General features: G+C 48.6%; 1 protein-coding gene across 2 annotated transcripts in view; it reads right to left on the reverse strand.

Annotated features, from left to right (window-relative positions):
• Positions 1 to 1,932: 1,932 nt before the first annotated feature.
• The window catches only part of HDLBP (high density lipoprotein binding protein), a 39,168-nt gene continuing 15,976 nt past the window's right edge, over positions 1,933 to 25,124 (reverse strand). For both annotated transcript variants that reach the window (XM_062611139.1, XM_062611140.1), the window contains exons 2-28: positions 21,694 to 21,761; positions 21,040 to 21,152; positions 20,012 to 20,166; positions 19,276 to 19,491; positions 17,399 to 17,605; positions 16,725 to 16,940; positions 15,690 to 15,896; positions 15,359 to 15,466; positions 14,158 to 14,262; positions 13,632 to 13,710; positions 12,876 to 13,015; positions 12,468 to 12,572; positions 12,074 to 12,187; positions 11,661 to 11,747; positions 11,376 to 11,507; positions 10,855 to 11,073; positions 9,806 to 10,027; positions 9,367 to 9,585; positions 8,709 to 8,847; positions 7,788 to 7,942; positions 7,053 to 7,157; positions 6,220 to 6,354; positions 5,554 to 5,697; positions 5,184 to 5,369; positions 3,675 to 3,791; positions 3,078 to 3,206; positions 1,933 to 2,469 (exon numbers count right to left, since the gene is read on the reverse strand). In XM_062611139.1, the coding sequence (XP_062467123.1) occupies positions 2,383 to 2,469; positions 3,078 to 3,206; positions 3,675 to 3,791; positions 5,184 to 5,369; positions 5,554 to 5,697; positions 6,220 to 6,354; positions 7,053 to 7,157; positions 7,788 to 7,942; positions 8,709 to 8,847; positions 9,367 to 9,585; positions 9,806 to 10,027; positions 10,855 to 11,073; positions 11,376 to 11,507; positions 11,661 to 11,747; positions 12,074 to 12,187; positions 12,468 to 12,572; positions 12,876 to 13,015; positions 13,632 to 13,710; positions 14,158 to 14,262; positions 15,359 to 15,466; positions 15,690 to 15,896; positions 16,725 to 16,940; positions 17,399 to 17,605; positions 19,276 to 19,491; positions 20,012 to 20,166; positions 21,040 to 21,115 (3,804 nt within the window). In that variant the 5' untranslated portion in view covers positions 21,116 to 21,152; positions 21,694 to 21,761 and the 3' untranslated portion in view covers positions 1,933 to 2,382. The remainder of the gene's footprint in view (positions 2,470 to 3,077; positions 3,207 to 3,674; positions 3,792 to 5,183; positions 5,370 to 5,553; positions 5,698 to 6,219; positions 6,355 to 7,052; positions 7,158 to 7,787; positions 7,943 to 8,708; positions 8,848 to 9,366; positions 9,586 to 9,805; positions 10,028 to 10,854; positions 11,074 to 11,375; positions 11,508 to 11,660; positions 11,748 to 12,073; positions 12,188 to 12,467; positions 12,573 to 12,875; positions 13,016 to 13,631; positions 13,711 to 14,157; positions 14,263 to 15,358; positions 15,467 to 15,689; positions 15,897 to 16,724; positions 16,941 to 17,398; positions 17,606 to 19,275; positions 19,492 to 20,011; positions 20,167 to 21,039; positions 21,153 to 21,693; positions 21,762 to 25,124) is intronic.

Genomic DNA, 25,124 nt, shown 5'->3' on the forward strand with positions numbered 1-25,124 from the left:
GCGTGCAAGCTGGAACTCTTCAAACCAGCCGAGCAAGGGCTGCCCTGGATCAAAACCCACCATGGAAATAATACCCATGACACTCTGAGCTGTTTCAGGTTTTTATTTTAGAATTTATAAAATTCCAGTGTCATCCATACTCATGAGCCTTTTTACATGTTTGCATATAGTCTCCAAATTCCAAAGTTAAGGCCAAGGGATCATTGCTATGGAAATGTACAATATGGAAGACGTCAAAGAGAAGAAATGGACACACGCCACAGTCTGCTGCGGAAGGAGGGTGGTGGGGGGGACAGTATTGGGTACAATCACTTCATGACCTTCTTTAGAGTGGAGGGTCGGGCTATGGGGCATGAACTCAGATGGTGGTGCCCCAAATGTAACTCAAGCCTAGCTGTGCAACTGGTGAGGGGCCGTAAAGAGAGAGGGGGTGATAGGCTTGGTGACATAGGACAAACCTAAGCTACGGGGGTAATAACCATTTTCTGACAGATGCAGATGGGAGGGTGTCACCCTAGTTCTGTCTGACCCACCCTGTGTCTCCTGTGCTGGAGGCAAGGCCACCCTGGGCAGCCAAGTGCCCTGCATCAGGCCGAGGTCAGCTTCAATCATGTCTCAAACCTAAGGAGAGCACTGTGAGGTTTTGGTTCAACTTCTGCATAGCAGCAGCTTCCAAAGAAGAGCTGGCATGGGAAGAAGCGTCGGCATGTCAAGCCCGCCAGATAGAGGGAAAGGCAAGAATGCTTGTCTCAGCTTGCCAGTTTTGGACCTCTGCTCTGTAAGCAGCATTAGAAAGGAGAGCCTAAGGGACTCCTGCTTGGCCAAGGCTGAAGCAGCTGGGATAGAGGAATGGCTCGGACTACAACCTGTAGGACTGAGGCAGGTGAAAGAGGGAACAGAAACCCCATGCTCCCTGCCTCCCTCCTCAAAAACACCCTCTTCCTGGCTGGAGGAGCTTGGACACAGCCCCCACCCCCCTTCACACAAGCCACAGCAGGACCTAGGCACAAGCGGCACAGAGTACAGAGCATGGATCACTCTCTACCACCCATATGATGGAGGCCTCAGGGAGGGCTTGACACACCATCAGCCTCCCCAGTGCCATCAGACCAGAAGCCTGGCTCACAACCTCTGCAGCCCAGGGTGTCAAGCCCTGTTCTAGCTCAGCGAGCAGTCCTACAGTTCTCTCCATTCACAGCTTGCCTCATCATCACCGCACTCAGCTTCCACCCAGCGGAGCTCCCTCTGCCCCTCGGAGACAAAAGGCTCCTGTTGCTCCTCCTCCATGCTTCTGCTCTGGATGCAAGGGAAAGAACCGGAACAGCTGCTCACCCAACTTACACAGAGACCACCATCGTACTGACTTTTGAGGTAGAAAGAAGGCAACAGTAATAGGTGTTCCTACCGCTTGTGCCTAGATCCTGCAGTGCTAGTAGAGGACTACAGCTTCCCAAGGCCGTGCTTCCCACCAGCTCCTCCTGGGCCATGCCACTGCAGCATCCTTGGCCAACCCAAATCTGTCCCATCTGGCAATACTGTCATGCGCAGGACCACCTGCCTGCTCCCACTGTGGGCTGTTGGAAAAGGTGAACATGGGCACACAGGAACTAGGAGGTGGGTCTGTCATCACGCACTGGAAGACTTGTCAAGCGTGCAGGTGGGGACTGTGCTTGGTGCTGTGCTCCGAGGTGTTTACCTGACCAGGGTAGCCGTAACGTTGCTCTGGTCCTTTCTATCTCTGCTGCTTCTACAGCCTACTGAAGGCTTTGCTCCTTTAAAAAGCAAGTTTCTGACCTTTTAGATTACTTTAAGCTCTCCCCACAGTCAGCTATCAGCATTAAATGAATTTTTGGCAGTTAAAAGGAAAAAAGTTGATTGCACTCTACAGGTAAGGTAAGGCCTGGGATAAACACAAAGGAAAGAGGGCAAACGTTTTGGCTTTAGAAAGTCAAGGAAATTTATTTCCTGAGGTCATGAGACAGGAAGTAGATTCCTAGCCACAGTAAAGGAGGTCTCCTAATGAAGGCAAGAATGCCTAGTAAGACATGCTCAAGAGAGCAGATTGCTCTTGGGAAGCTGCAAATCTTAGCCACTTTGAGTCAATCATGAAGTTTCTAACAAAACCACACACATTTAGTGTTTGAATCTGAGTGAAGTCTTGTTCCAAAGGAGGAAAGAATATCCATCAAGAAATGAGGGTGGGTCCTAGCCACGGTGATAGCTGAGGGGAGCAGGATGGGGTCTAGCACTCCAGACACCATTAGGAGACCTCTTGGGGCAATAGACTTGTGCTCCAGCCGCTGGGTCAGATTTCAGACAGGAAATATTTGTGGCAGGTTAGTGTCAGGTCAGCAGGCTGGAGGAGGTTCTGCTTCCAGGTCATTATCGTTTGGGTCCCCAGGGAAGAGTCTTGGGGGCCACTTGAGCCCCAAAGCTGGGGAAGTCTTCAGAACTGCTCATATCAGGGGCCTAGGGCAAACAAAAAGGGAACAAGTTAAGCTCCTGCCCTCCTACAAATCTGCACGGAGCTCAGCAGCATTTCTGATGTCCCACGAGTCCTTAGGACTGCATAGGTTGGGTGGTCAAGCCATCTAGAGATGACATCTAGGAGGGTGCAGATAGGAGCAAGGCAGATCAAGGACTCCAAGGGTCCAACCTCAGTAACTCAGTCCCTGGAGCAGGGTCAGGCCCGTCCTGCGGCAGCTCTGCAGACAGAGCTGCCACGTGTCCCAGATCACTGCTCCCAGCCAGAACACAGCTGCAAAGGTGGAGCTGGTTCTGTGCTGCAGGAGAAGAGGCAGAAGTCCCAGGGCCCTGCCCCTAGAAACAACACAACCTGGCAGGACACTTTCTCGTAAGGAACCCCCATTCTCCAGCAGCTCCACAGCAGAATAAGTCAGTGCTCTGGAAGCTGGAGAGGCATAACCAGCCTGCTCTCACCTTGCAAAGGTCACTGCTTTCTCTGCCACCAAAGGAGGCTCTGTTTCCCCAACCAAGAGAAGAGGGACAGACCTCAGAGTAAGTTCTTGGCAGAGGGGACCCTGTGCCCCCAGGCCTGTAGCAGAAGCAGCACTCACCTTTTCATTGTTAACAGTAGCCCAAGGGGCATCTCTCACCACAAAGCCCTTGGATGGGGTCTTGGACTCTTCATGTGAAGAGGGCTTCATATACACCTGCATTGCCTCGTTGTCCACCACATCTGCAAGCTGTAATGACACAGCCCAGTTAGGGGGGAGGATCCTGATAGCTCCTCAAACTGGTATAATATGGCTCCCTCTCACCATCTGACCATTCTGCAAGCTGTCCAAGGTCACCAGTCTGTTCTACAATGACCAAACACAGTGTTTCTGCACTAATCCAAGGGCCACCAATAACTAACTGATGCAAGCTGCAGCAAGACAAGCATATGGACATCCTGCTGGTGCCCCAGCATTCTCATACTCTGTCCTCTCCTGGACACTGGGACCAGTCCTTGCATTGCTTCACAAAGCACAGCCCGGGCTCTGCACCCAGTTATTCTGAGGGACAGTTGCAGAGGACTGACTGCCACTTGCACAGGGCTTAAGTTCTTCAGTGCAGTGGCAGAAAATACCACATACAGACACTTCAGACATCAAGCTCTAAGGCAGAGGAAGTACCTTCTAAGCCCCTGCACGTATTTGTTGAACACTTACATATTCTTCCTCCAAATTCAGGATGTGATCGATAGCTTCTTCCACATTCTCAGGGAGTCCTGTCACAGTCACACAATTGGGGTCAGGAGCTCCACTCTGGGGAAAGCGAATGTCCACCTGCAACACAAGGAACAGGATGGGTCTTGCATCTGCATATCTGAAAATCCAGACTCCCTGAGACCCCCGTCATTAGATTCTCAGAAGACAAAAGCCATGATCTGTTCACTGCCACGAGTCTCTTTAGGACTTCTACAATTCACATGCTGGAGAGTGCACTGGGATATACCTGTCCTTGAAGCCTGTCCAATTTCCCCATGACGGAAGGCAGAAGAGAGTCTGCAGTAATGACCCATTTTCCAGAAGTTTCATCTGTTCTCACTGCCCAGAGGACCACCGCTTTCTGTGCGGCACTTGCAGCAGAGGCACGAGAGTCTGCATTTCCAGACAGTGTCCTCACACTGCTGTAAGCATTTTCATCATCAAGCATGTGCATGAAGCACAATAAGCTTTCTGTCTCCTCCACGGACAGAGTAATCCTGGCTGACAATCGCTTTACAGAGCTGGCTTAGTGCACCACATACACAGCCACCAAGTTTTCTCACAGTTTGCCTTCCAGATGGGTGCAGGGAAGCCAAACTGAGTCTAGCCAAGATGCAAGTCTCCAAAAGCTTCATCACTTCGGATTCACATTCGCTACTGGCCCTGCAGTAAAGCTCACTGCTACTGCCACATGCTGTCAGAGGCAAAGGTCTCTGCCCTTCCCAAGCCAGCTGACTGCCACATCTGGAGCCCTGAGAGTGCGTCAAGATTCCCAAACTCAAGAGCATCAACAGCAGCCTGGAGAGGTAAAGAAATCCAGAGTATTTCCTTGCGTTAAACTCAAGTGGAGGGGGTCTGGGCACAGACTCCTCCCAGAGCTCCCCAGCAACAGGCCTAGCTGTCCACTTTGAGTACTCAAGAGTAGCTGACATAACCACCTCCTCCCTTTGAGGGCCACCTGGGGACCCTGTCTGCAAGAAAACCACAAAAAGGGCCGCACAAAGGGACAGACCTCAGTAATGTTTGCTGGGCTAACCCAGAACACCAAGGAAGCATTTCCAGGTTCCTCTTCTGGCTGTGTTCCAGCAAGACAGAAGAGCTCAGCCTCTTCCCTGTGTGGCTCCCAGAAGAAAGATGACTCAGAGCTGAGGTTGCATGGGAATGGTTCAGCTGGTGTCTGGGTGTGGTGTCCAGGTAGCCCAGCTGCCTTGGGCATACCATGGTGCCCTGGCCCAGAGATTCTCCTCACATGCTTGTGGTGACAGAGGTGGAGGTAAGCAGGACAGCACTGACGTTTCTTTTGTGCCTCTTTCAGCTGAAGGTGCTCAACAGGCACAAGACAGAAAGACCACAAAAGATACAAGCCTCATGCTCCAGAATTCAACCCCCAGCATCAAGCTGATACCAAGCTCTTGGCACATTGGCCAGTCAGGCCCAGCCCAACCTGTGTGGCATTGCCCCACTGCTCACCTTGAACTCATCCATGATTTTGCGGATGGCTTTACCACGAGCACCAATGATGCGTGCGTGAACACGATGGTCCAGAGTCACATCTTCAGACACCATCTGCTCCAGCTCACCAACGATCTTCATGATGGCATCCCGGGCAGCCTCGGCATTCTTCTCATAGCCAGTGATGGTGATCTGGTCTTGAGCCTGGTAACAGGTAAGTGTGTGTGAAACCAGGCTCACAAGCAGCCAAGCAAGTCTTCTCCCTGATTTACACCTCCACCTTACCCAGAGGCAGTGCTGGGAATCCAGAGCCCTAAAGAAGATGCTGTGCTTCCTATGCTCAGAGACAACCAGCAGCCCTCCCTTGCACACCCTTCTGACCTCTCACCTGGCTTTCATCATCCTTGTCAGGGAACTGGATGTTGACCTCGTGCTCTGTGCGTATCTGGGTGATCACTGCTCCCTTCCGCCCAATGATTTTAGGGTGATACTTGGGATCCACAGTGACCGTCAGCTTGAAGCTTCGCAAGGCCTGCAACAAGAGAAGCACCATGAGATACAACAGCAGGGAACACATCACGGCTGGTCCAGTGATGTCCATCTACATCCCAGCATTTCCTTCTGGCTTCTGAGATGCACAGAACAGGTTCTGCAGGGTCATGCATGAGTATATGTGGATACAGAAGAGGACCCAAGACATACATATGCTGGAGCCTTGTGCTTTCACCAAGTTCAGAAGGAAACTACAAGTAGCAACCAACCATCCAACTCAACCCTCACTTCAGAGCTGTGATAAGGATACAGTGATAATAGGTTCAGAGAGATGCCTAGCACAGTGAGGTTCCCAGCCTGGACAGTCCTGAAAGCACATGAAGTGATAAAGCCCTGGACAGTCTAAAGTTACCTGAAGTAAAATCTGAGAACTCTCCTTTCAGTTCATGTAAAGTGAGTTACTTTTGGGTAACACACGGATGAGCACTCCACACACACAGAGCACCTAAGGGTACTCCGAAAGGAAAGGGCCTTCACCTGAAAGGACAGGCACAGGCCTTACCCGATCCTCTTGTTCAGCCTGAAGCTCTTTCACTCTTTCCAGCAGCCCTGCCTTGGCACGGTCCAGGTTGGTAGACAGCCCAGTGATGGTGATGATATCCGACTGCAGCTCAGGAGCAGGGACCTGGATGTTCACCTGAGTAACAAGAAGCAATTACCATTTTGTACCACTCGTGACGCTTGTCACTGCAGGTTGGTATCACTGAGACTGGCTCCCACCCACACAGCCTAAACCACAGAATCACAGAATGTTGAGGTTGGAACGGACCTCTGGAAGTCATCTGGACTAACAACACATCTCAAGCAGTTGTCTGGTACTGCATCTAGATGTTCTTTGAATAGAACACTGTTTCTTTAGGCATTACCAGACTGCTTTGCTCTAGGGCTTCAGCCCCTAGCAGTGCCTGTGCCAGCCTGGAGAGGCTAGGAAACAAATCCATATTCAACAGGGCTGTCTGCAGCCAACCTGCATCAGCCCCAGGAGTCCCTGTGGGCTTATGGGGAATTTTCCCAAATGGGCAAGCACAGCAGAGATGTTTCCTATGGCTTAGAAGGAAAACAACTCTCACACTGGCAAGAAATCCCTGTAGGCACCAAACAAGTTATGCAGCACTCATGGCAACAACACTAATCGTACAGCTTCAGCACAAAATCTACTGAGCTCCAGAGCCAGTGACTAAATCACACAGGTCTCATTTTCTTACTACAGAGCCTGCATTCCATGGTCAAGCCACAGCGGTCTTGAGTATGTCGCAAATGACTGCCACCACCCCAAACGTGGTCACTTGAAGGTTCTTCAGGAGAGAGGAGATCAGAGGAAGGGTAACAACTTACTTCAAACTCATCCATCATTTTGCGGATCCCAGTTCCCTTCTGGCCAATGATGTAACGGTGAAGATCAAAGGGAACCTCCACCTCAATGGTGACAGGAACCAGAGCCTGCAGGGAGCGGAGCACAGTTTACCAGCTGAAATACTTCTCCTGTCTTTCAGCTTGCCATATACTTGCCCAAAAGAATGTGTAGCTGCACTGAGTTATATTCCCTTGTAGTCAGGATACAAACTTTACAGGAAGAGAGAACAGCTGCAAACACCAACATGACCTGTTGGGTGTTAAAAGCATTTTTTCCAAACAAGCAATCTTAAACCCTGCCTCTAGGGACAGGCTGTTTTCATATCCTTGGCTTCCATCTAGCAGAGACTTTGAAATCATCACTAAAGCAGCATGGTAAGGTCTGCTAAAGCTAGAATGATTCAGCCTCAGACTCCTCTTTCCAGCTGTGCTCCATAAAACAAGTCTGTCACGCTTTTATGGCATAAAAAAAGCAGGACTGCCTATAAGCTCTAGCAACTGCGAGGTCAGGCACAGTGATTCAAGCTGCCAGGCTAAATCACAAAGCAGAGAACTTCCTTTGTGCAGTACAGACCACCTCTGCAGTCAGCATCAGTGACCACTTGGACTGCAACTGTGACTGTGTCATTTTTATTACCACCACTAAATCCTGCAGTGAGCTTCTTGCATCAGGACATCAATACATCACAGGGCTAAGAGGCTTTGAAAGCCACATACCTGCAGCGCCTCCTTTGCTGCCTCGCACTTTTCCCTGCGGCCAGAGATGATGATGATATCGCACTTCTTTGGAGAGCTGGGATCTGCATCCTTCCCATCCTTGCCTTCCCCACCTTCCTCACCATTCTCCTGCACAGCTGGCTCTGCAACTGGGGCTGGAAACATGGAAGGTCTCACATTAAATGCACAGAGGCCCCTCTTTGTTCGTTATGTCCCCCTCTAGATCCTCAGGCTCTGACTGGGCTTTGCCACCAGAGGTCCGACACTATAGACTACTATGGAGCAGGTCACTCCTAGCACAAGCAGCTCGCCATGGCTTAGCCTGGAATGAGCAGAACAAGAACATTCACTGAGACAGTCTGCTTCACACCTCTCTGCACAGCATTGATATTGCTTTTGTCTGCACAGAAAGGACCTGCAGCTGCACTATACAAACAGAAGCTGCACTCCTATGTCATCAGTAGCTGCACTCCTACATTAACAGAAGCAACAAGTAATGCTGGCAGTTTCTTCCCCCAACAAGGAAGCTCACCAGCACAGCACTGGATATTGCAGCAGGATGGCTGGTGGTATGCCAGAGTATCCAACAGGCCCCAGCTGTGCTGAAGTTCAGTACATCCAGCAGTGAGGGCATGAGCTCAGAGAGACCTTGGTAAGCCTGTAGAGCCCTTTTTGTTGGGGTAGGTCGCTGTGCTCTGCAGTGAGAATACATTCAGAACACTCAGGTCTGCAGTTTCACCTCCCAGAACTGTCCTCTCTTCCCAAAAGGGCAAGGCTGGTGCTAAGCCCAGATTCAAGGACAGTATGGGGAACACCTGAGGTCAGTTCTCCACAGATTTTAAGTAGAACACCTTCCCTGATGCAGAGTGTAGGCACTGCATTCATGTGATCACACCAGCTACCATGCAAACATGGCTGTACCTGGGTTCTCCTCCCTGTCAGGGAATTTGATTTGGACAGCATAGTCCCGGGTGATCTGCTGGATTCGGGATCCTTTGGGGCCCATAATAGAGCGGTGGAACTTCTGTGGGATGGTGCATTCGATTGTCACTTGGGCTTCCTGTGAGAAAGCAGAGTTGCTCTATTGCAATGCCGCCTCTTTCACACCAGAAAACAGGATGCTGGTGCATGGTGAAATCCGTAACAGACATAGAGAGAAGTCAGAAAAGGTAATAGCTGTTGACAGGGGAAAAACTGAAAGTTTCCTAGAATCTGTCCTCTCTCAGAGAAGTTAACAGAGGATTTCTTAATGAAGGCTGTCTCCAACCCATGATGTTAAGGGCTTCCAGGACCGAAGCTCAAGGTCTCTATTACCCTGAAGGGGAAAAAGCATTAGAAGAACGGAAAAAGATGAAGGAAAGAAGGAAAAAGAACAGGTCTGACAGTTGTCCACTTCCAAAAGCCTATACCAACACCACGGTAAACCCCAGAGAGCAATAACTGCCCAAGGCCAGGCATAGAGAGGCACAAGAAGGCTCCTATCTTTTAATGTCTAGAAGTACACCAAGGAAGGGTCTCCTATTTCTACTCCTAAAACCCAAGAACAAATTAAAAAAGAAACAGTTTTCCTGTGACATACCAGGTCTTCAATGATCTCCTGGATGCGTTTCTTGGCTGCCTCCACACAGTCCTTGGCTCCCTTGAGGGTGACTTTGTCACTCTGGGTGCCGGAGCGCGGGAAGCTGACCATCACACCACCATACTCATCTGCAATCTCACGCAGAACCTGCCCTCTCCGGATGACAAAGTGGCGGTGGTGCTTGGGGTCAACCACCATGGAGTCTTCAACCACATTATCCTGCCAACAGATGACAGCCAGTCAACCCTGCCTGCCCTGGCGATAATGAGTTTGCTGAACTCAACAGCAATCAGTTTACAACCTCATCCCCACCAAGCAGAATGTTCCTGAGCTCCCATAAAGGGCAGCAGATGTTTTAGGAGAAGTAGCACCTCCACACTAGCTCACTACATCTTGCTACAGTGATAGGCAAGAAAACAGAAGTAGTAGTTCATAATACCAGGTTCTTGATGAGGGCCTCCAACTCCTTCTGTGCCTCTTTGACAGCCTCCTCAGTTCCCATGATAGTAATCAGCTCCTGATCTTTGTCCTCGGAGGTTGGGAAGATGATGCGGGCCCCAGTGTTGTCACGCACCTTACGGATGTTGCCACCTCCCTTACCAATAAGGAATTTATGGTACTCTGGCTTTGCACGAAGGTCCACGGTGTAACTCTTCGTTTGCTGAAAGGAGTCACATACCCATGGAACATGACAATGTAGCGAAAATACACTCAGCATCAACAGTATGCATGTACATATGTTACCTGCACCCACTAACAGTGTGCTGTAAGAGCAAGGCAGATGTAGCGTGCTGTCCAAGTCAAAAAGGTATACAATGTCTTAAATTAATAACACTACCTGAAAGATGTTCTCAGGTAGTGTTATTAATCAGCTGAAAAACTAACTCTGCACCCAGCACAACTGGTGAGAAAACGAGCAGAAAAGACTTCCCTAGGAGAAGGGTTTGACACGCAAGTCAGCATAACCATTTGCCAGCTGACTGTTACAAGCCAGGCAGCAGAGGCAACCAACTAATCAGGAGAACATGTTCATATGCTTGTGTTAGAAAGGCTTTCTTGCTATTAAAATGACCAGTCAGCCAGCCACAAACCTGGATATATGCAGTAAAATGAAAGAACTTGAGCTGGAATTTAGAGATCAAGAAAAAAGTAAAGGAGATACGCAGAGTAAGCCCTTTTGAAGAAGTGTGGATACCCAACAGCAACCAAACCACAGGAGCAGTGAGCCTTAACCTTTTGAGTATGCGCTAGCCTTGGCAGAGAAGCATTACAGCCAGTTCTACAAATGGGGGAAGATCTCACTGCCACAACTACGGAAGCATGGTTTTCCTTTAATCATCTAAACTGTACTCATATCCCTCAAAAGAGGATTAGGCTGTCTGATGCCAGGAGCTTCCTAGCATCCCCCTAGAGGGGATCATTTCAACCCCCCAAAAAGAAACACCTGGCCAAACCAATCTGCTCCTTCCCTTATGAGACAAGGCTCACCTTTTCCTCTGCCAGGTGCAGCAGCTGCTTCTTGGCTTTCTCCACATCCTGGGCTGGGCCCCTGATGGTCACGGTGTCACTGCCAGAGCCCTCGGTGGGGAAGTGGATGTGGACTCCACCACACTCCTCCATGATGGAGCGGATGAAACGGCCTTTGGCGCCAATAAGGGAATTGTGCAGTTTGGAAGGAATAGACACCTCCACCTCTGTGATGTTGGCCTAAGAGAGGACAGCACCAGGCTTTTAGACAAGCTGCAGAAATGAGTTTGCACCCACTTGGCTTACCCTTGAACTCCTAGGAGCTTTGCAGAGCTGTGTGTAAGAAATGCCTGACCAGAGAGTTTGAGACAGGCTACTCTTGACACTTGAGCAGCCACAAACTTAGGATCAAGAGTCAAGAAGACGACTGACACTCACATTTGTCTCCTCCCTGCCCTCCCTGACTACCAGCTCTTCTGTGTTTATGTCTTCTAGCAACATTTTTAAGTCCTCATACATGACAGGCCAGTCATTTCACTTACCAGCTCCTTCTGGATAGCAAGAATCCTGTGGCGAGCAGCCTCACAGTTTGCTCTCTTGCCTGTGATAACAATTGTCTCTGAGTTGCTGTTCTCTGCCGGGAGGTCAATTTTGGTGTTGCTTTCTTCGCGGATCTGCCACAAAGGAAAAAAAAATCTCAGAGATGTCTAATGTCAAAAAAAGGAGATTATATTTGCCATTACCAATGAGCAGGAGAGAACAGCAAGTCAGATTTAGCTGCAGGCAGTGACCATAATGAGCACTGGTGATTAAGAAAGTTATCTCACCTTCTTTATGTTGGCACCTCCTTTCCCTATGATGTTCTTGTGGAATTGTTTGAAGATGGGGACAGAAATAGAGAAACTGTTTTCAACCTAAGAGGGAAAGGAAGGAAGAACCAAAGATTACACTGTCATGGTGATGCTCCATCCCAGGAATTTGATAAACAAGCTTTTGAGAACAGACTTAGACCCAATAAAGTTCTCTATAAGGGATTCTTGCAAGAATAAGCAAAACCAAGTACCTTCCCCTACAGCCCTTAAAAATAACAAATACCATTCCCCTAACCCCAGTCAGCCAGAAGTGTTCACAGCTTCCTCATCTTGAGGTGTTTCAGCCCTAGCCAAGCCAGTACAGCTCTGCCCTATGCAGGGTTATCCAGGCATGTAGGAGAGAACATCAGACAAGATGACCGCCTTACCAGGTCTGCCACCATCTTCTGCATGTACTTGGTGCACTTCTCCACCTCATTTTTGGGACCTCTAAGTTGGACGATGTCACTCTTGTGCGCAGGGTCTGGGAAGTTGATGATAACCTGCAGGAGGCCATCATTTACAGTCAGCTCAAGCAAATGAAAGAACTGCTGTGTCAGACAAATGCAAAGTGTCAGGAAGATTCTACACATCCACATTCTCATTCGGAAAGGGTAACCATGTTAGCAGCCTCTGGTCAAAAGAACTATCTTCTCACACATATTACATACAGAGCAAATAAATTTATGAATTGGGAGACAATGTGTCTACTGCCCAAGTAGGATATATCCAATGGATATCTACTGGAATCCTCTGGATTCCTCATCTCCTAGAAAGCCTTACCTCTGGGAATTTCTCCCGGATTTCCCGGATCCGCTCACCCTTCTGCCCAATAATGGTCCGGTGGAATTTTTGTTCAATGATTAGGTCCTTGGTGCGTTCATTTTCCTGATGAAAACAGAGTTTACACTGAGCGTTCAGCAGGAGAGCCACAGACTTAACTCCTAGTTTGCTGCCTCACAAGTTTACTTGCCAGCACTCTCCCTCTTTTCTCCTCCAGTGAAAATTCACTCTAAGTTGACAGAGAAGTGGTATGCAAGGGTATAGAGGGCCATATCCATGAAGACAAATTCACAGTTGTCATGACATCCAAGTGCTTGGTGGGCAAGGGGCACACAGAAGTCCCTGAAGGTTCCAAAGGAATATAAAAGCCTAAACCCTGTGGCTTCCCAAGCATCACATCCTACTTACCATACGGGAAGCGAGTTCCAGCAGCTCTTTCTTGGCCTGTTGGACCCCCTGTGGGTCTCCTTCAATTCTGATCAGATTGCTCTTCTCATTGTCCGGTGGAATGCGCACAGACACCTTGTAGAGGTCCTTAATCCTGTTAACTTTCAAGGCAAAGACCGTGGTGACACAGTCTGCTAGGGCAAGACTTGGAAACAAGGCATCTTGCTTATCAATGCCTAGAGACTGTTTAAAAAGTAAATCAGCCTCTGAGACGGCACCAGAGTTCAGCAAGAGCAGCTATGTGCCACACAAGAACCTGGAACAAGTAAATACTGTACCATCCACAGAGCAAATTGCTCGCATGCCAGAGTGAGGCATCTGTCTCTTCTCCATCTAGATCAGAACATGATCGTTCATTTATAATCTCAAATTCTTTTTTGGGAGAAACTCACCAAGCAGATTTCTACCACTCCTAATCAGCTGCTAAAATGTAATACACATAGAGCGACTTCAAAACCAGGCAATTCTCCAACCTCAACTCCAACAATGTATTTTCACCAAAACAAAGTAATCCCACCACTGTTCAACCTCCCAAGACACCTTCACACGTTAAAGCCATCCCAAGGCCTCACCACCCATTTACCTTCTTGTGCCCACCCCAGAAAAGCAGAGGAAATGTGATGAAGAGAGCACACTGGATGAGCTACAGAGTCCCTTATATGCTGGACTAAACACAGAGTCCAAGCACAGGAAGGATTAGAAAGGCACCCCACTTACTGTTAGCTCCGTTCTTGCCAATGAGGTGTCGATGGAATTTGTGGTCAACATTGATTTCTGCATAATCCATCCGGTTGATCTATAAAGAAAGTATAGAGCTTAGGTAGGGCAGGCCACCACTTCTGTTTTATACCCTAAGTAATGGCCTACTGCCAGTGTTGGCACTGACTCTGCAATAGCCAGCTACAAACACTCCTCCTGCTATTAAGCAGAGCAGTAGCACTTCTCTGGTTTGAGCTGAGAGCACCATATTGTAAAAATTAAAAAGGAACTTAGAGGGCTCTCCAACTATGACTGAAAGAGAATCCTTCCTTGTCTGCATCGAAAGATTTAAGACCTGCAGCTGATTTTTTAAAGAATGCTATGGGCGAGCTTCGTAACCAAGGGTTTCATCCATCTGCCACAAAACTTGTCTTCTGCAAGTTGTTAAGCATGCCAAGACATCACAGGGACATGACAAACACGTCATCATCTCTGCTCTGTTGCCCCTTCTTCCCCCATTTTCTTTTTATGTACCAGAACTTACCAGATCCTTGACCATGACTTCAATCTGTTCCTGAGCCACATTCACATCTTCTGTAGGTCCTTCCAAAGTGATTTTATCCTCTCCTTCAGTGAATTCGATGTGAACCTTGAGAGGCAAGACAATAAATCCAGTAAGATACATGATACAAGCCAGGTCATGCTATTAGTGAGACCTATACCACCAACCGGTTATTAAGGGATGTTTTCCTTCCCACAAAGTACACAGATCATTCCCATGGTTTCAGAAATAGGTAACTTACAATTCTGGCCATATCACAGTGCCTGGAGACCAAGGCTTTGTTGCTGTCCTGGAGTCTGCAAGGGCTTTGCAGCACTTATCACCTAGCCTTTCTGTAGATATCATCTAACTCGCAGAAGTCATCATTTGCAGGTATCCTACTACATCAATTCTTTTACTGTTTGCAGCAGTAAAAGAGAGGGTCTCCTTGACATCTGTATCACTTCCTCCCTGGTTTTACCCATGTGTCTTGGATTAGCTGGGATAGAGTTAATTTTCTTCCAGTAGCTGGTGCAGGGCTGTGTTTTGGCTTTAGTCTGACAATAATGCTGATGATACACTGACATTTCAGTTGTTGCTCAGTAGCGTTTACCTTTGTCAAGGACTTTCAGTCTTGTGCTCCACAAATGAGGAGGGACACAAGAAGCCAGGAGGGAGCAGAGACAGAACACTTGAATCAAACTAGTCAAAGGAATATTCTGTACCACAGCACATCATGCTCAGTATATAAACTGGGGGGACTTACCTGGAAGGGGCCGATCGCTGCTTGGGCTGGCTATGGGTCAGCAGGTGGTGAGCAATTGTATTGTGCATCACCTGTGTTTACTGGGTTTCTGGTGTTGTGGGGCTTTTGTTTTTTTGTTGGGGGTTTGTTTGTTTGGATTTTTTTCCCCTTTAGTTTTACATCTCTCATTATTCTCCTTATTATTAGTAGTAGTGTATTATACTTCAATTATTAAACTGTTCTTATCTCAACCTGCAGGTTTTGCATTCTTCTAATTCTCCTGCTCATCCCACCCAGGGAGGCGGGAAGAGGAGAGTGAGCAAACAGCTGCATGGTACTGAGTTACCAGCTGGGGTTAAACCACACCATGCTAAAATACGTTTCCCTTTTCTATAAAGAGTGATCTGGACTAAACCATATCCTACATCAAGGGTGCCAAGCTAACCAGCTCATCCATACCTTTGGCATTTGCTGAGTTATTTTGGCCAGGTTTTGTCCCTTCTTTCCAATAATGAAACGATGAAGCCAAGAGGGGGCAGAGACCGAGGAGACGGTAAAACTGTTGGCCTGAGAGACAGAAAAACAGAGAAGCTGTTTGGTGGACAGACTGGAAGAGGTCTTCACAAATATTCAGTTTCAATTCTCATGCTGCACCTGCAGTATTGACTTCTAAGCTGCAACTCTGACAGCTTAGAGACAAACACCAGACACCACCCCCCACCCCACGCCCATTGTTTGTGGATATATGCTTATGGGACTTTCAAAGAAGGCCTAACCATCCTGTATGTACCTTTGCATAGACTTCAGTCAGTGCTTGCCCAAGCTTCTCAGGCTCGCCTCGCAGTATCACCGTCTCCGAGCTACTGTCAGTGGGTGGGATCTCGACAGAGACTCCAGTTTTCTCCAAGATCTCCTGCAGGGAATTCCCCTTAGGGCCGATGACGTACTTGTGCTGGGACTTCTTCACCTCCACTGCAATGGTTGTAGTCTTCTTTTTCTGTAGGGGCAGAAGCACTAGGCATCAATCACAAGGGGGAAGGGAAGGACAAGAGCAAAAGGAAGAGGCACAAGATGCAGTGGAACCCTGCACCCGGGAAAGAATGAAGCAAAGGTGAGCACAGAGGTTCTGCAGTATTCTAGCACCCTTTCTGCCTACAGAATGCCTTGTGCCCAAAAATGCACAGGTGAAGTACAAAACTGGTATTCAGTGTCAAGCTCCCTCAGACACTATACGGAAGAGACCACATACACACATCCCCTTGCACAACAGGGCTCAATGCCCAGCTGTCCCCTAGGTGGTACTGAAATGCAACACCATGTAGGCTACTAGGCTGTAAGCTGATTATCTCTGTTGAAATTCCAGACTGGTACAAATGCAGACCTAACCATGAAGAAAAACAGCCTGACAACTCACAAGAAGGATATTGTAGTATTGTAGAAAATTGCAGTATTGTAGAAAATAAACTGGAGTGAAATTCACTCTTCAGCAGCTTCTACTTATGTAGCAACATTGATCCTGTCAGCTGGCTGCCACTGTAGACTTCACACTTCCTTCTTTAGTAGCACCTGTGTGAACAAGAGCTAGAGGAGCTCTCTGTGGTCTGCTAATTCCCACCATGTAGAAGAATGAGAAATCTGTCACCTCCTCAGTAGTATCACCCCAAGTCCTACTCTGCTCAGTGAGGAAATTGTAAGATCCAGGGCCACGTACTGCGAGGGCTGCTGAGCCAGAGCTGACATGAGAAGGACACAGCAGAGGGACGCAGAAAAAGAGGGACTACAAGCAGGAGGGGGTAAGATGGGAAGCGTTATGGACCATCTATACCTTCTCCTCATAGATCTTCTTAACACGAGCCACAGCCTGGGCCAGCTGCTCCTTTTCTCCTGTGAAGACTATCTCTGTCTTGTTGACGCTGGGTGGAGGAATGTTGATGCGTGTCCCTGTGTCCTGCATGAGCTCGCTCACCAGCTTGTTGTAAGGGCCAGCAATGAAGGGATGGTACACTTTCTCCACATCCAGCCGCTCCACAGCACGTTTATCCTGGAAAAGCCCAGAACAGAACTTGGTGGGAACTGCCCTCCATATTACAGTCTCTGCCAGACACAGCTAAGTTCCCAGTGCTGTCTTGCTTGACACTCTGGCCCAAGTACCTTTTTTTCAGTTTGCAGGCTTGTAGATCTCTATCCTTTTCAATCTATGAACACTGCTGCTGGTGATTTACAATATTCACCTCTGTAATCTCCTGTCTTATCTCAGCTGGCATCTAATAGGGTTCACTTCAAACATGAAACCTGCTTATCTGACTTCAGAGATGGACAAAATGGAGAACCACAAGTTGCAGAACCTGGCAGCAGTGCTCACGCAGCCAGTGGCACAGTATAAGCCTCGGTATAAGCCACTGACTATGGCCACGATGGCTAAAGGCATCTAACATACCATGGAGAAGCAAAATGGCTGCCCAGCTAATGCCACTGAGAGATACCAGAGTACTGAAGTACCTGCTCAGCAGAGATAAGCAGGATCTCGTGTCGAGCCTTCTCAATCCCTTCTTTAGTGCCGGTGATCTTGATCTGGTTGCTGGGGTCATCCGGGCGGGGGATCTGGATTTTAGTTGCAGTTTTGAGCTCCAGGTCCTGCAGCTTCTCACCATTCTTTCCAATGACAAAACGGTGGTGCTCCTTGGGGATGGCAACTGTTGCTGAAGCCTGCAACACAACAATCAAGCATCTATGAGAACGTTTGCCTGCACTAGCAGATCCACAGGAAAAAAAGCCAGGAAAAGCAATTTAGATGCTTCTTAGCAGTACTGCTAAGGAGCAGATACAATGACTTCCCAGCACATTCTGTGTAAGGACTGATACTGTACCAGAACAGTTGATCTACAGTGCCTGTATACCAGGAGTCTAAAAGCCCACCTTTCCCTCAAAACCCTTCTGTTTGCATAGAGTAGTACTCTGTGTTAGCAAAGGCATTTGGGTACAGACAAGGAGGTGTCTATTCTCCAGTGCAAGACACTGGAGCAGTACCAGACAGCAACTGAGACAATGGCTCATGGGTGGAATTTATCTGAACTCTGACATCTGCTGCCAAGGCTATAGAAAACAAGACACAGCCTGACTCCTAGGAAACAGAAATTCAACACCGCAAACCTATTTCAGCAGGCAGACAGCTCGGAGATGCTTACCATTACTAAGTGCTAAGGTGTCTTCACTGTAGTACTTGCTGCTCCTGGGACTGCTTCTAGATGGTCCCTCTTGGAACTGGGGTCCCAAGAGCTTCTTTCAATCTACCATTAAAGGGCTGGTCTGTAACAGGGATTCCTGACTTCTTCCCTTCTGAGTTTTTACTGACCTGGTAGCTTATGATTGCTACCATGTTTGTGAATATTTGACTACTAATTGTAATCAGACACTTAAAACTGAAGCTACAATGGACAAAAAAAAAACAAAACAAAACAAATCAAAACCAGATCACTTGGCGTGACTCTTCAATTTGGTGTCCCTGTATCAAAGCCAGCCAAGCCTAGGAGAAGCTGGAATACAGGCACACCTTTCAGACCTGGGGCCAGGGCAGTAGGAGGTATATTTGAGGACAGTGGGCAATTGATCTGTGGCAGTACGACCTGAACTATTTTTTCAGACGCATATTATGTAGGGTTTGTCCCTTTCTCTTCCCTCTGGCAGGCTATGACACATGGGCTGAACAGCACTAAGCAGACATGGTATTAACTATTGCACTAACTACCTTTGACATCACACTTTAAAACATACTAGGACACCTGGCTGTATTATATCCTAACAAGAACTGCCATCTTCAATATGAACTCAAGAATCTGAAGGGAAGAATTCAAAACCCAGCAGAATGAAAGGAGAAGCAACGGAAACAACGGGTCTGTGGCTCCTTCCCAGTGTCGCTTGAGTTACACAATACAGAACCCTGACCTGAAGCTTCCAGCTTTTGGCAAGGCTTCCTCTTCGCTGCTTCTATTTCTCCCATCCCTCCACATTCTCCTCTGAAGGATTTCAGAGAAAGCACAGTCCTGTCCTCACATACTACTAACCTTGCATGAGGGGCCTGCACTCTCTCTAGCACCAGCACCTCAGCACAAAGTCACTGTTTGCAATTCAAGTGTTCAGAGGTTGCAGACTCCACCCTTCGTGCAACACCGTGGCCTTTAATTATCTTTGAACCCTATTTTAAGCCTCATTTCCATTCCAAATTGCCAACTGTGTGCTTTGAAAATATATGGCAAAGCTGAATTAGTCATCTAATAACACCTCTTTGGCTTATAAGCACACACGCCCAAGGGTCTCAAAGCATTTGCAAGACCTGGGGAAGAGCAAAGATGAAGTGAGAAACAGTTAGATGCCCTCACCTGAGTCTGCAGCCGAGCGACAATCTCCTTCCGAGCCTTCATGACTGCTTCCAGCTTGCCAGAGACCATGATTGAAAGGCCCTGGTCCTTTGCAAGAGACAGCTCCAGGTGAGCTCCTGTCTTCTGCATGATGTCAAGGCAGATCTTGGCCTGCTCGCCTTCTCCAAACTGATTCATGTCCTTGTATTTCCTCTCCTCCAGTGGCACATGAAACACCTGCTCAGGCACAGGATAGATAAAAGAAGGGCAAAACAAGCTGTCAGGATGCTTCTGATTGCCAGTGCTTCCCTCTCTTATTGCCATACAGGACTTTATTGGCATACTAAGTTTCAAGGTTTGTGCAATCCATCAACTTTTCCAATGGAAACACCAGCTGTGAACTGGAAAAATGCAACAGCACTGAGCAGGCAGTCTGACCCACACTGGGTGTCTGCCTAAAGTACGTGCTATGGAGGGAACAGTGCTCACTACTTGAATTCTGCAACTCTCCCGTTGGGCCTGCTCCAGCTATTTGTGGAACAGGGATGCAGAACTTTTAATGGACAATTTTCCAACACATCCCACCCCTCCAGAACACTCCTAGCTGCCAGCTGCAGCCCTCCTCGTGCCCCAGCATACAGCACAGCAAGAAGGCTGTCAATATGACACACTAAGGATTTCATACTCCAGGGAAAGCTTCACTTCACCTGCTTTTTGGAGGGAGGAAATCAGAGATAAGATACCAACTCTCACCAACCTGAGTGATGACAGAAGCCTTTATTGGTCGGATTTTGCTCCAGGGCCCAGCAGGTTCCTGGGCAGCTTCCAAACATGGTGCTTTCTCAGGGAGCGGAGGGAAGGCTTCCTTGTAGGTTGGAGGATCATTCTCTTCTTCAGAGTTTAAAGCTGTAACTGGGGTGAAGCAAACAGGGTAAACAAGATGCCCCTATTCACAGGCAATGCAATTGTATTTAGGCACCAATAACAAAAGAAAGCAAATGACTTATGCACTACTGTAATCCTATTACAGTTACGCCTGTGGAGCAGCCAAGTCTGGAGCACAACTGACCTCAGCACAGCACAGACTGCAGTAGATGTCATTAACAACCAGCCTTATCTGAGCTGGCACTATGGATGCAGGAAGTAAACATGCAAGTGAATAACAGCAGCGAACAGCACATTTTTGCAAACTTTGTCAAGAGGGGTTTAATTAGGGGAGAACAGGCTGAGCAGAAAGAAAGTGAAAGGAACAGAGCAGGGCTGCAGTCAGAAGGGGGTCAAACACACCCAGAAGGAAGACAATGAGAAGCACTGTAGTTGAGTCCAGGGAAAGGCTGTACCTTATGCTAGACTCAGCTGTGCACTGGGCCATGCCAGGTGGGCCAGCTCAGAGTTGGAGGATATGTGCCAAACCCATCAGTGAGGCAGTTAATAAGTTACACTGACTTTCCCCAGCACCTGGCTGAGTAGAAGGAGGAAGCACACTGATCCCATGAGGCTCTCTTGTAGCTCAATGCCCCATTGTTGCATGTGACCTGTCCCACAGCTGGCAGCACTGCTAGCCAGAGAAGATGAAGATCTGAGGCCCGCCTCCTCCTGGCACTGCACTGTGCAGCATCACCACTGTGTTCTCGTGGTGGAAAGCCCCTAGCCTAGGAATGCAGAATGCAGCGCCTTCACACTTTTCAGGAACTGGACACATGGAGTGAGCTTGGGTGTAAAGAACCTTGCCTGTGCAGTCTGTATTTTGAGGCACATCACAGGAACTGAAGCGCATTTCCTCACCTTTCACCTGCTGCTGAGCCAGGCCGCTGCGATGTTCAGCGAAGCTCTCCTGGGTCAAAACTGCCACGGAGCTCATTGTCGACTTCCCACCCACACACAATCCGGGTATGCCACTGGAAGAAGCAGCGGTGGCAACACTATTACACCACCATTCAAGATGTGTAGAAGTCACTCCAAGAAGACAAAGTATGTGTTACTGAGCACTTCTCCAGTCAGCCTCTTGAAAAGCACCTAAAGTGCCAGCAGCTGACCGGTTTTCTTGCTGAACCAGACAGGAAATTCAGGGAGGCTATTTCCTCACAATACAGTGATCACCAAACCAGTGCTCCTCATTAAAGAGACAGAAGATGTGCAACCTAAGAAGGTCACTCAAAGGGGGGACACCAGCAGCTGTCAAAGCATACTCTAATTAATCTATAAATTATTAATGGTGTGCAATTTTTAAACAAGCATCCAAAGGTCTGGACAGTCAGTCCAAACCACTGTGTAACCCTATAGGTAAAACAAAAAAGGGTCCACGATGCTGCCTTTTCCTGAAAAAGACTTATTTAGGTGCCTGAACTCCCACTGACTTAGGGCTGCACTCAGGAAGCCACTCTGAGGAACAAGCTCAGCAACAGCAAGATCTTTGGTTCTCCCAAAATAAGAACTTACCAGCTAAATGGTCAGTAGCCAGAGAGTCCGTCCTGTAAGCTGCCCGTTTGTCAGCCTGCCAGCTTTTGCTTTAGGAAAAAAAAAAAAAACAGAATAAAAATTATGTGCCTGCTCCAAGACAAGAGGAAAACATGACACCCCGTTACTGTAATTCTCAAAAGAGCACCGCCTGTACTGCATTTCAAACTTGCCACCTATCCAAAATGTTCTCATACTGAGTCACATCTCACCATACTTTACCTGTCATGTTTTACTAGAGCTACAGGCAACACCACTATCTACTTAAACCTCACAGCAGGAAGCCTGGAGTAGCTACTCTTTCATCAAACTGGCTACAAGAGCAGCCATTCAGTATCAGGCAAAAATATAGTCAATTATTAACAGATGTGCAAGATAGACATGAAATTTCAGGGTTGCAAGCAAGAGCATCGACATCTAGTCAGAAGAGACTTAGCAACCTGAAAACCTGCCAACAACACTGCCATCAGTCAGAAGTTAGGAATGTAGTTTAGTGGAGATGGGCTGAATCAACACAGACGTCCTCACAAACAAAGGCAAACAGAGCTATCCACATACAGCTGCTGGTCAGTCCACCTCTTCATTTTTTATTGTAATATGATGATGCACCAGGTACTGAACTCTGTTTCCAGACCTAAATCGGAAGAACAAAACCCATGCTGGTTTACATGGACTATTTAAACACATGGAACCAGTAAAAAAAAACCCAGACCGTTGATGGGAGTTTTACATCTCCTGTATCTGGACCTGCAGATTTACTGAAAAAGGGGTTAGGAATCTAAGTAAAACTGCACAAGCCAGTAAAGCACACACCGCTAGACATACAAGAATTCCCCACACCTGAGTTCCCCTAAGTGGTTGTATGTGCTCTTGCAGGGCTTGCACTCTCCTAGAAGTCAGCAACTCTGACTTCTCAGGGACACGAGGCCCCTCTCCTACACAAACTTTCTCAACAGCAAACTCTGACACTTTCCAGTAAACTGACAGTTGCCATTTCTGGCTCCCAAACCCAAAGTGTTGCTGATATGGCATCTCACATCATGACACAGTAAGCGAAGGCAACACTGGCAGAAAAGGAGCAGAGAAGAACAAGAACAGTAATGCAACTGGGCTGTGCAGGCCTAATCTGCACCTCAGTGAAAGCCAGAGGGTTTCTTCCTCTACTTCAACATGCCTCTTATCAGGCACGTGGCAACAGCACCTGTGCTATCGAAGTAACAGAGCTAATGCTGCAATTAATCCTGTAATGATCTGCTACTACGAGGTGGCAGCTACCAGGACAGCCAGCCAGCCATGCCTAGGCATTGGCTGGTGCACATGAAAGGGTGGCTAGTTAACTGATCTCTTGCTGTTCATGGTTACGCTATGGTGTAGCATATGGTTCCATGTACATGGTACACAACTGCATGGTTCAAGCTGTCACAGAACCAAGGAAAGCCTGTTAGCAGCACAGCATCTGTCCCACAGTATTTCAGCAAGACCTGCAAGACCGATGCAGTAAGCTCCTCCAGCCCGCTGGGTCACATCAAGGCTGCCACCACCTCCTGGCAAACTGCAAACAAGGAAGAGGGCAGGAGCAAGCATTCTAGACATCACAGGCAGCTTCTAAGGTCTGGCTAAAGCCTCACGAACAGCACAGATGTGCTTGTAACTCTCATTTCTCTGGAAAGCACCACCTGGCTCATCTTGCACGTTCTCTCCTCTTTACAGGGGCAAGGATGATAAGCCAGTCAGTGACATCCAATATAGCACCTGCCTGAGTGCGGCAGCACACAGCTGCTGGTTACACTGTGCACACCAGCTGCAGAGCTCTTCCTTGCAGTCTCCACCTCAGAGAACAGCTAGACATTCAAAGAGGAATCTTGAGGGCAGCGTTTACCCATATGAATTTCTGCTTTGTCATCCATACAGCAAGCTAAGAACAAATACTCTTCATTTCCAGTAACCTCAAACATCTGGTACATTGTAGGCCTCAAGGATTCACCTCTGGCCAAAATTGGAGGCGGCCATCAGAATGGTATTCTAAATGTAACATCAAAACCAGCAGCTCGGGCACTGCATTTGGAGCCTACACCTCCTTGACTTCCCACCTTAGGTTTTGAAACTCAGATTACAGCTACGTCACACCAGCACTGCGGCTGACTGGGTTAACAGGTTTTCAACTGCCTAAACACTGTCTGTAGCACTGGCTTTATGCGACAAAAGAAGTTTCAGAAGTCTAGAACACACTTAAAATACAGAGAATGAAATCATCCTAAAAATAACCACCAGCAAGGAACAGACCTAACCACATAAGAAACATTTGTATGAAGAGAAACAAAAGCAAAGTCATGAGTTACACTGCCAATGCAACCAGTACGTGTGGACAAAAACATCAGTTATGTGTTATTTAAAAACATATTTAACAAAAAAATTAGCTTTTTGTTAATCAAGGTAGCTAAAATCAGATGCAGGTAGGACTGCACACTGCAATGGGGCTGGGCTGGCTGGGGCAGCATCCAACTGTCCTCTGTCAGATGTCCATCAGGGCAGAGTGATCTCTTGGTAGATGAGTGGTCAGACATGAAAATACCTGCTTTCTGAAAACCAGCAGGCTCTCCCAGATGTTGAAGGCCCAGGCCCTTTGGTTTTGAAGAGATCATGCAGGCAGACAGCTGCTGTGTGGCAGGACAGAGTCTTTCCCTTCGTACTGATCCCTGATGCAGTACATCTGAGAAAGCAACACAACTGGTGCCTGAGCCACAGACAGACTTACACCTGACCTATCCCTCTATTTATTCTTTCACCAGTACCATGACCCACCACACTCCCCACTGTCACTCCTCGTCCTTGGTCAGGAAGCGTTTTGTGTGAGCCCAGCTACCAACGTGCACTCACACACGGTCCTGGAGAGCCCTGGCAGTACTTCTCGCCGGGGCCGGGCTTCCATGGCCACGCACCCAGAGGGGCAGCCGGCCTCCGGGGGCCGCCTCTCGAGTGGGGCAGGCTGCGCCTGGAACCCGACGGGCCTGTACCGCTACAGCGGCACGGGCAGCGCAGCACCCTAGGCTGCTGGGGACCGTCCGCCGATCTCCGCGGTGCCCGGCCGCGCCGAGGCAGGGAAAACTCCGGGACCCGCGGCCTAGGCCAAGCCACGCCGGGGCGGGCGGCGCCGCCAGCGCCACCTCAGCACTGCCGGCACCGGAGGCGGAGCGGCGGGGCGGGGCGGCGCCCTTAAAGGGCCCAGCGGGGCCCCGCTGTCACCCGCGCCCCCTGCGCGGGGCTGAGCGTGCGGGCGGTGCGCGCCCCAACGCACCGCTCGTGCGGCAACGGGACCGGGAGCACGGCGGGCGCCGCGCCTCGGGACAGCGGCAGCCCCAGCACAGTGCATCTCGGCCCGGTCCGGCGCGGCCCTCTGGGCTGCAGGCCGGGGG

This window comes from Pezoporus occidentalis, unplaced genomic scaffold (genome assembly GCF_034315485.1).
Source record: "Pezoporus occidentalis ecotype Australia unplaced genomic scaffold, CSIRO_AGI_Poc_V1 ctg151, whole genome shotgun sequence".
NCBI classification, from domain to species: Eukaryota; Metazoa; Chordata; class Aves; order Psittaciformes; family Psittacidae; genus Pezoporus; species Pezoporus occidentalis.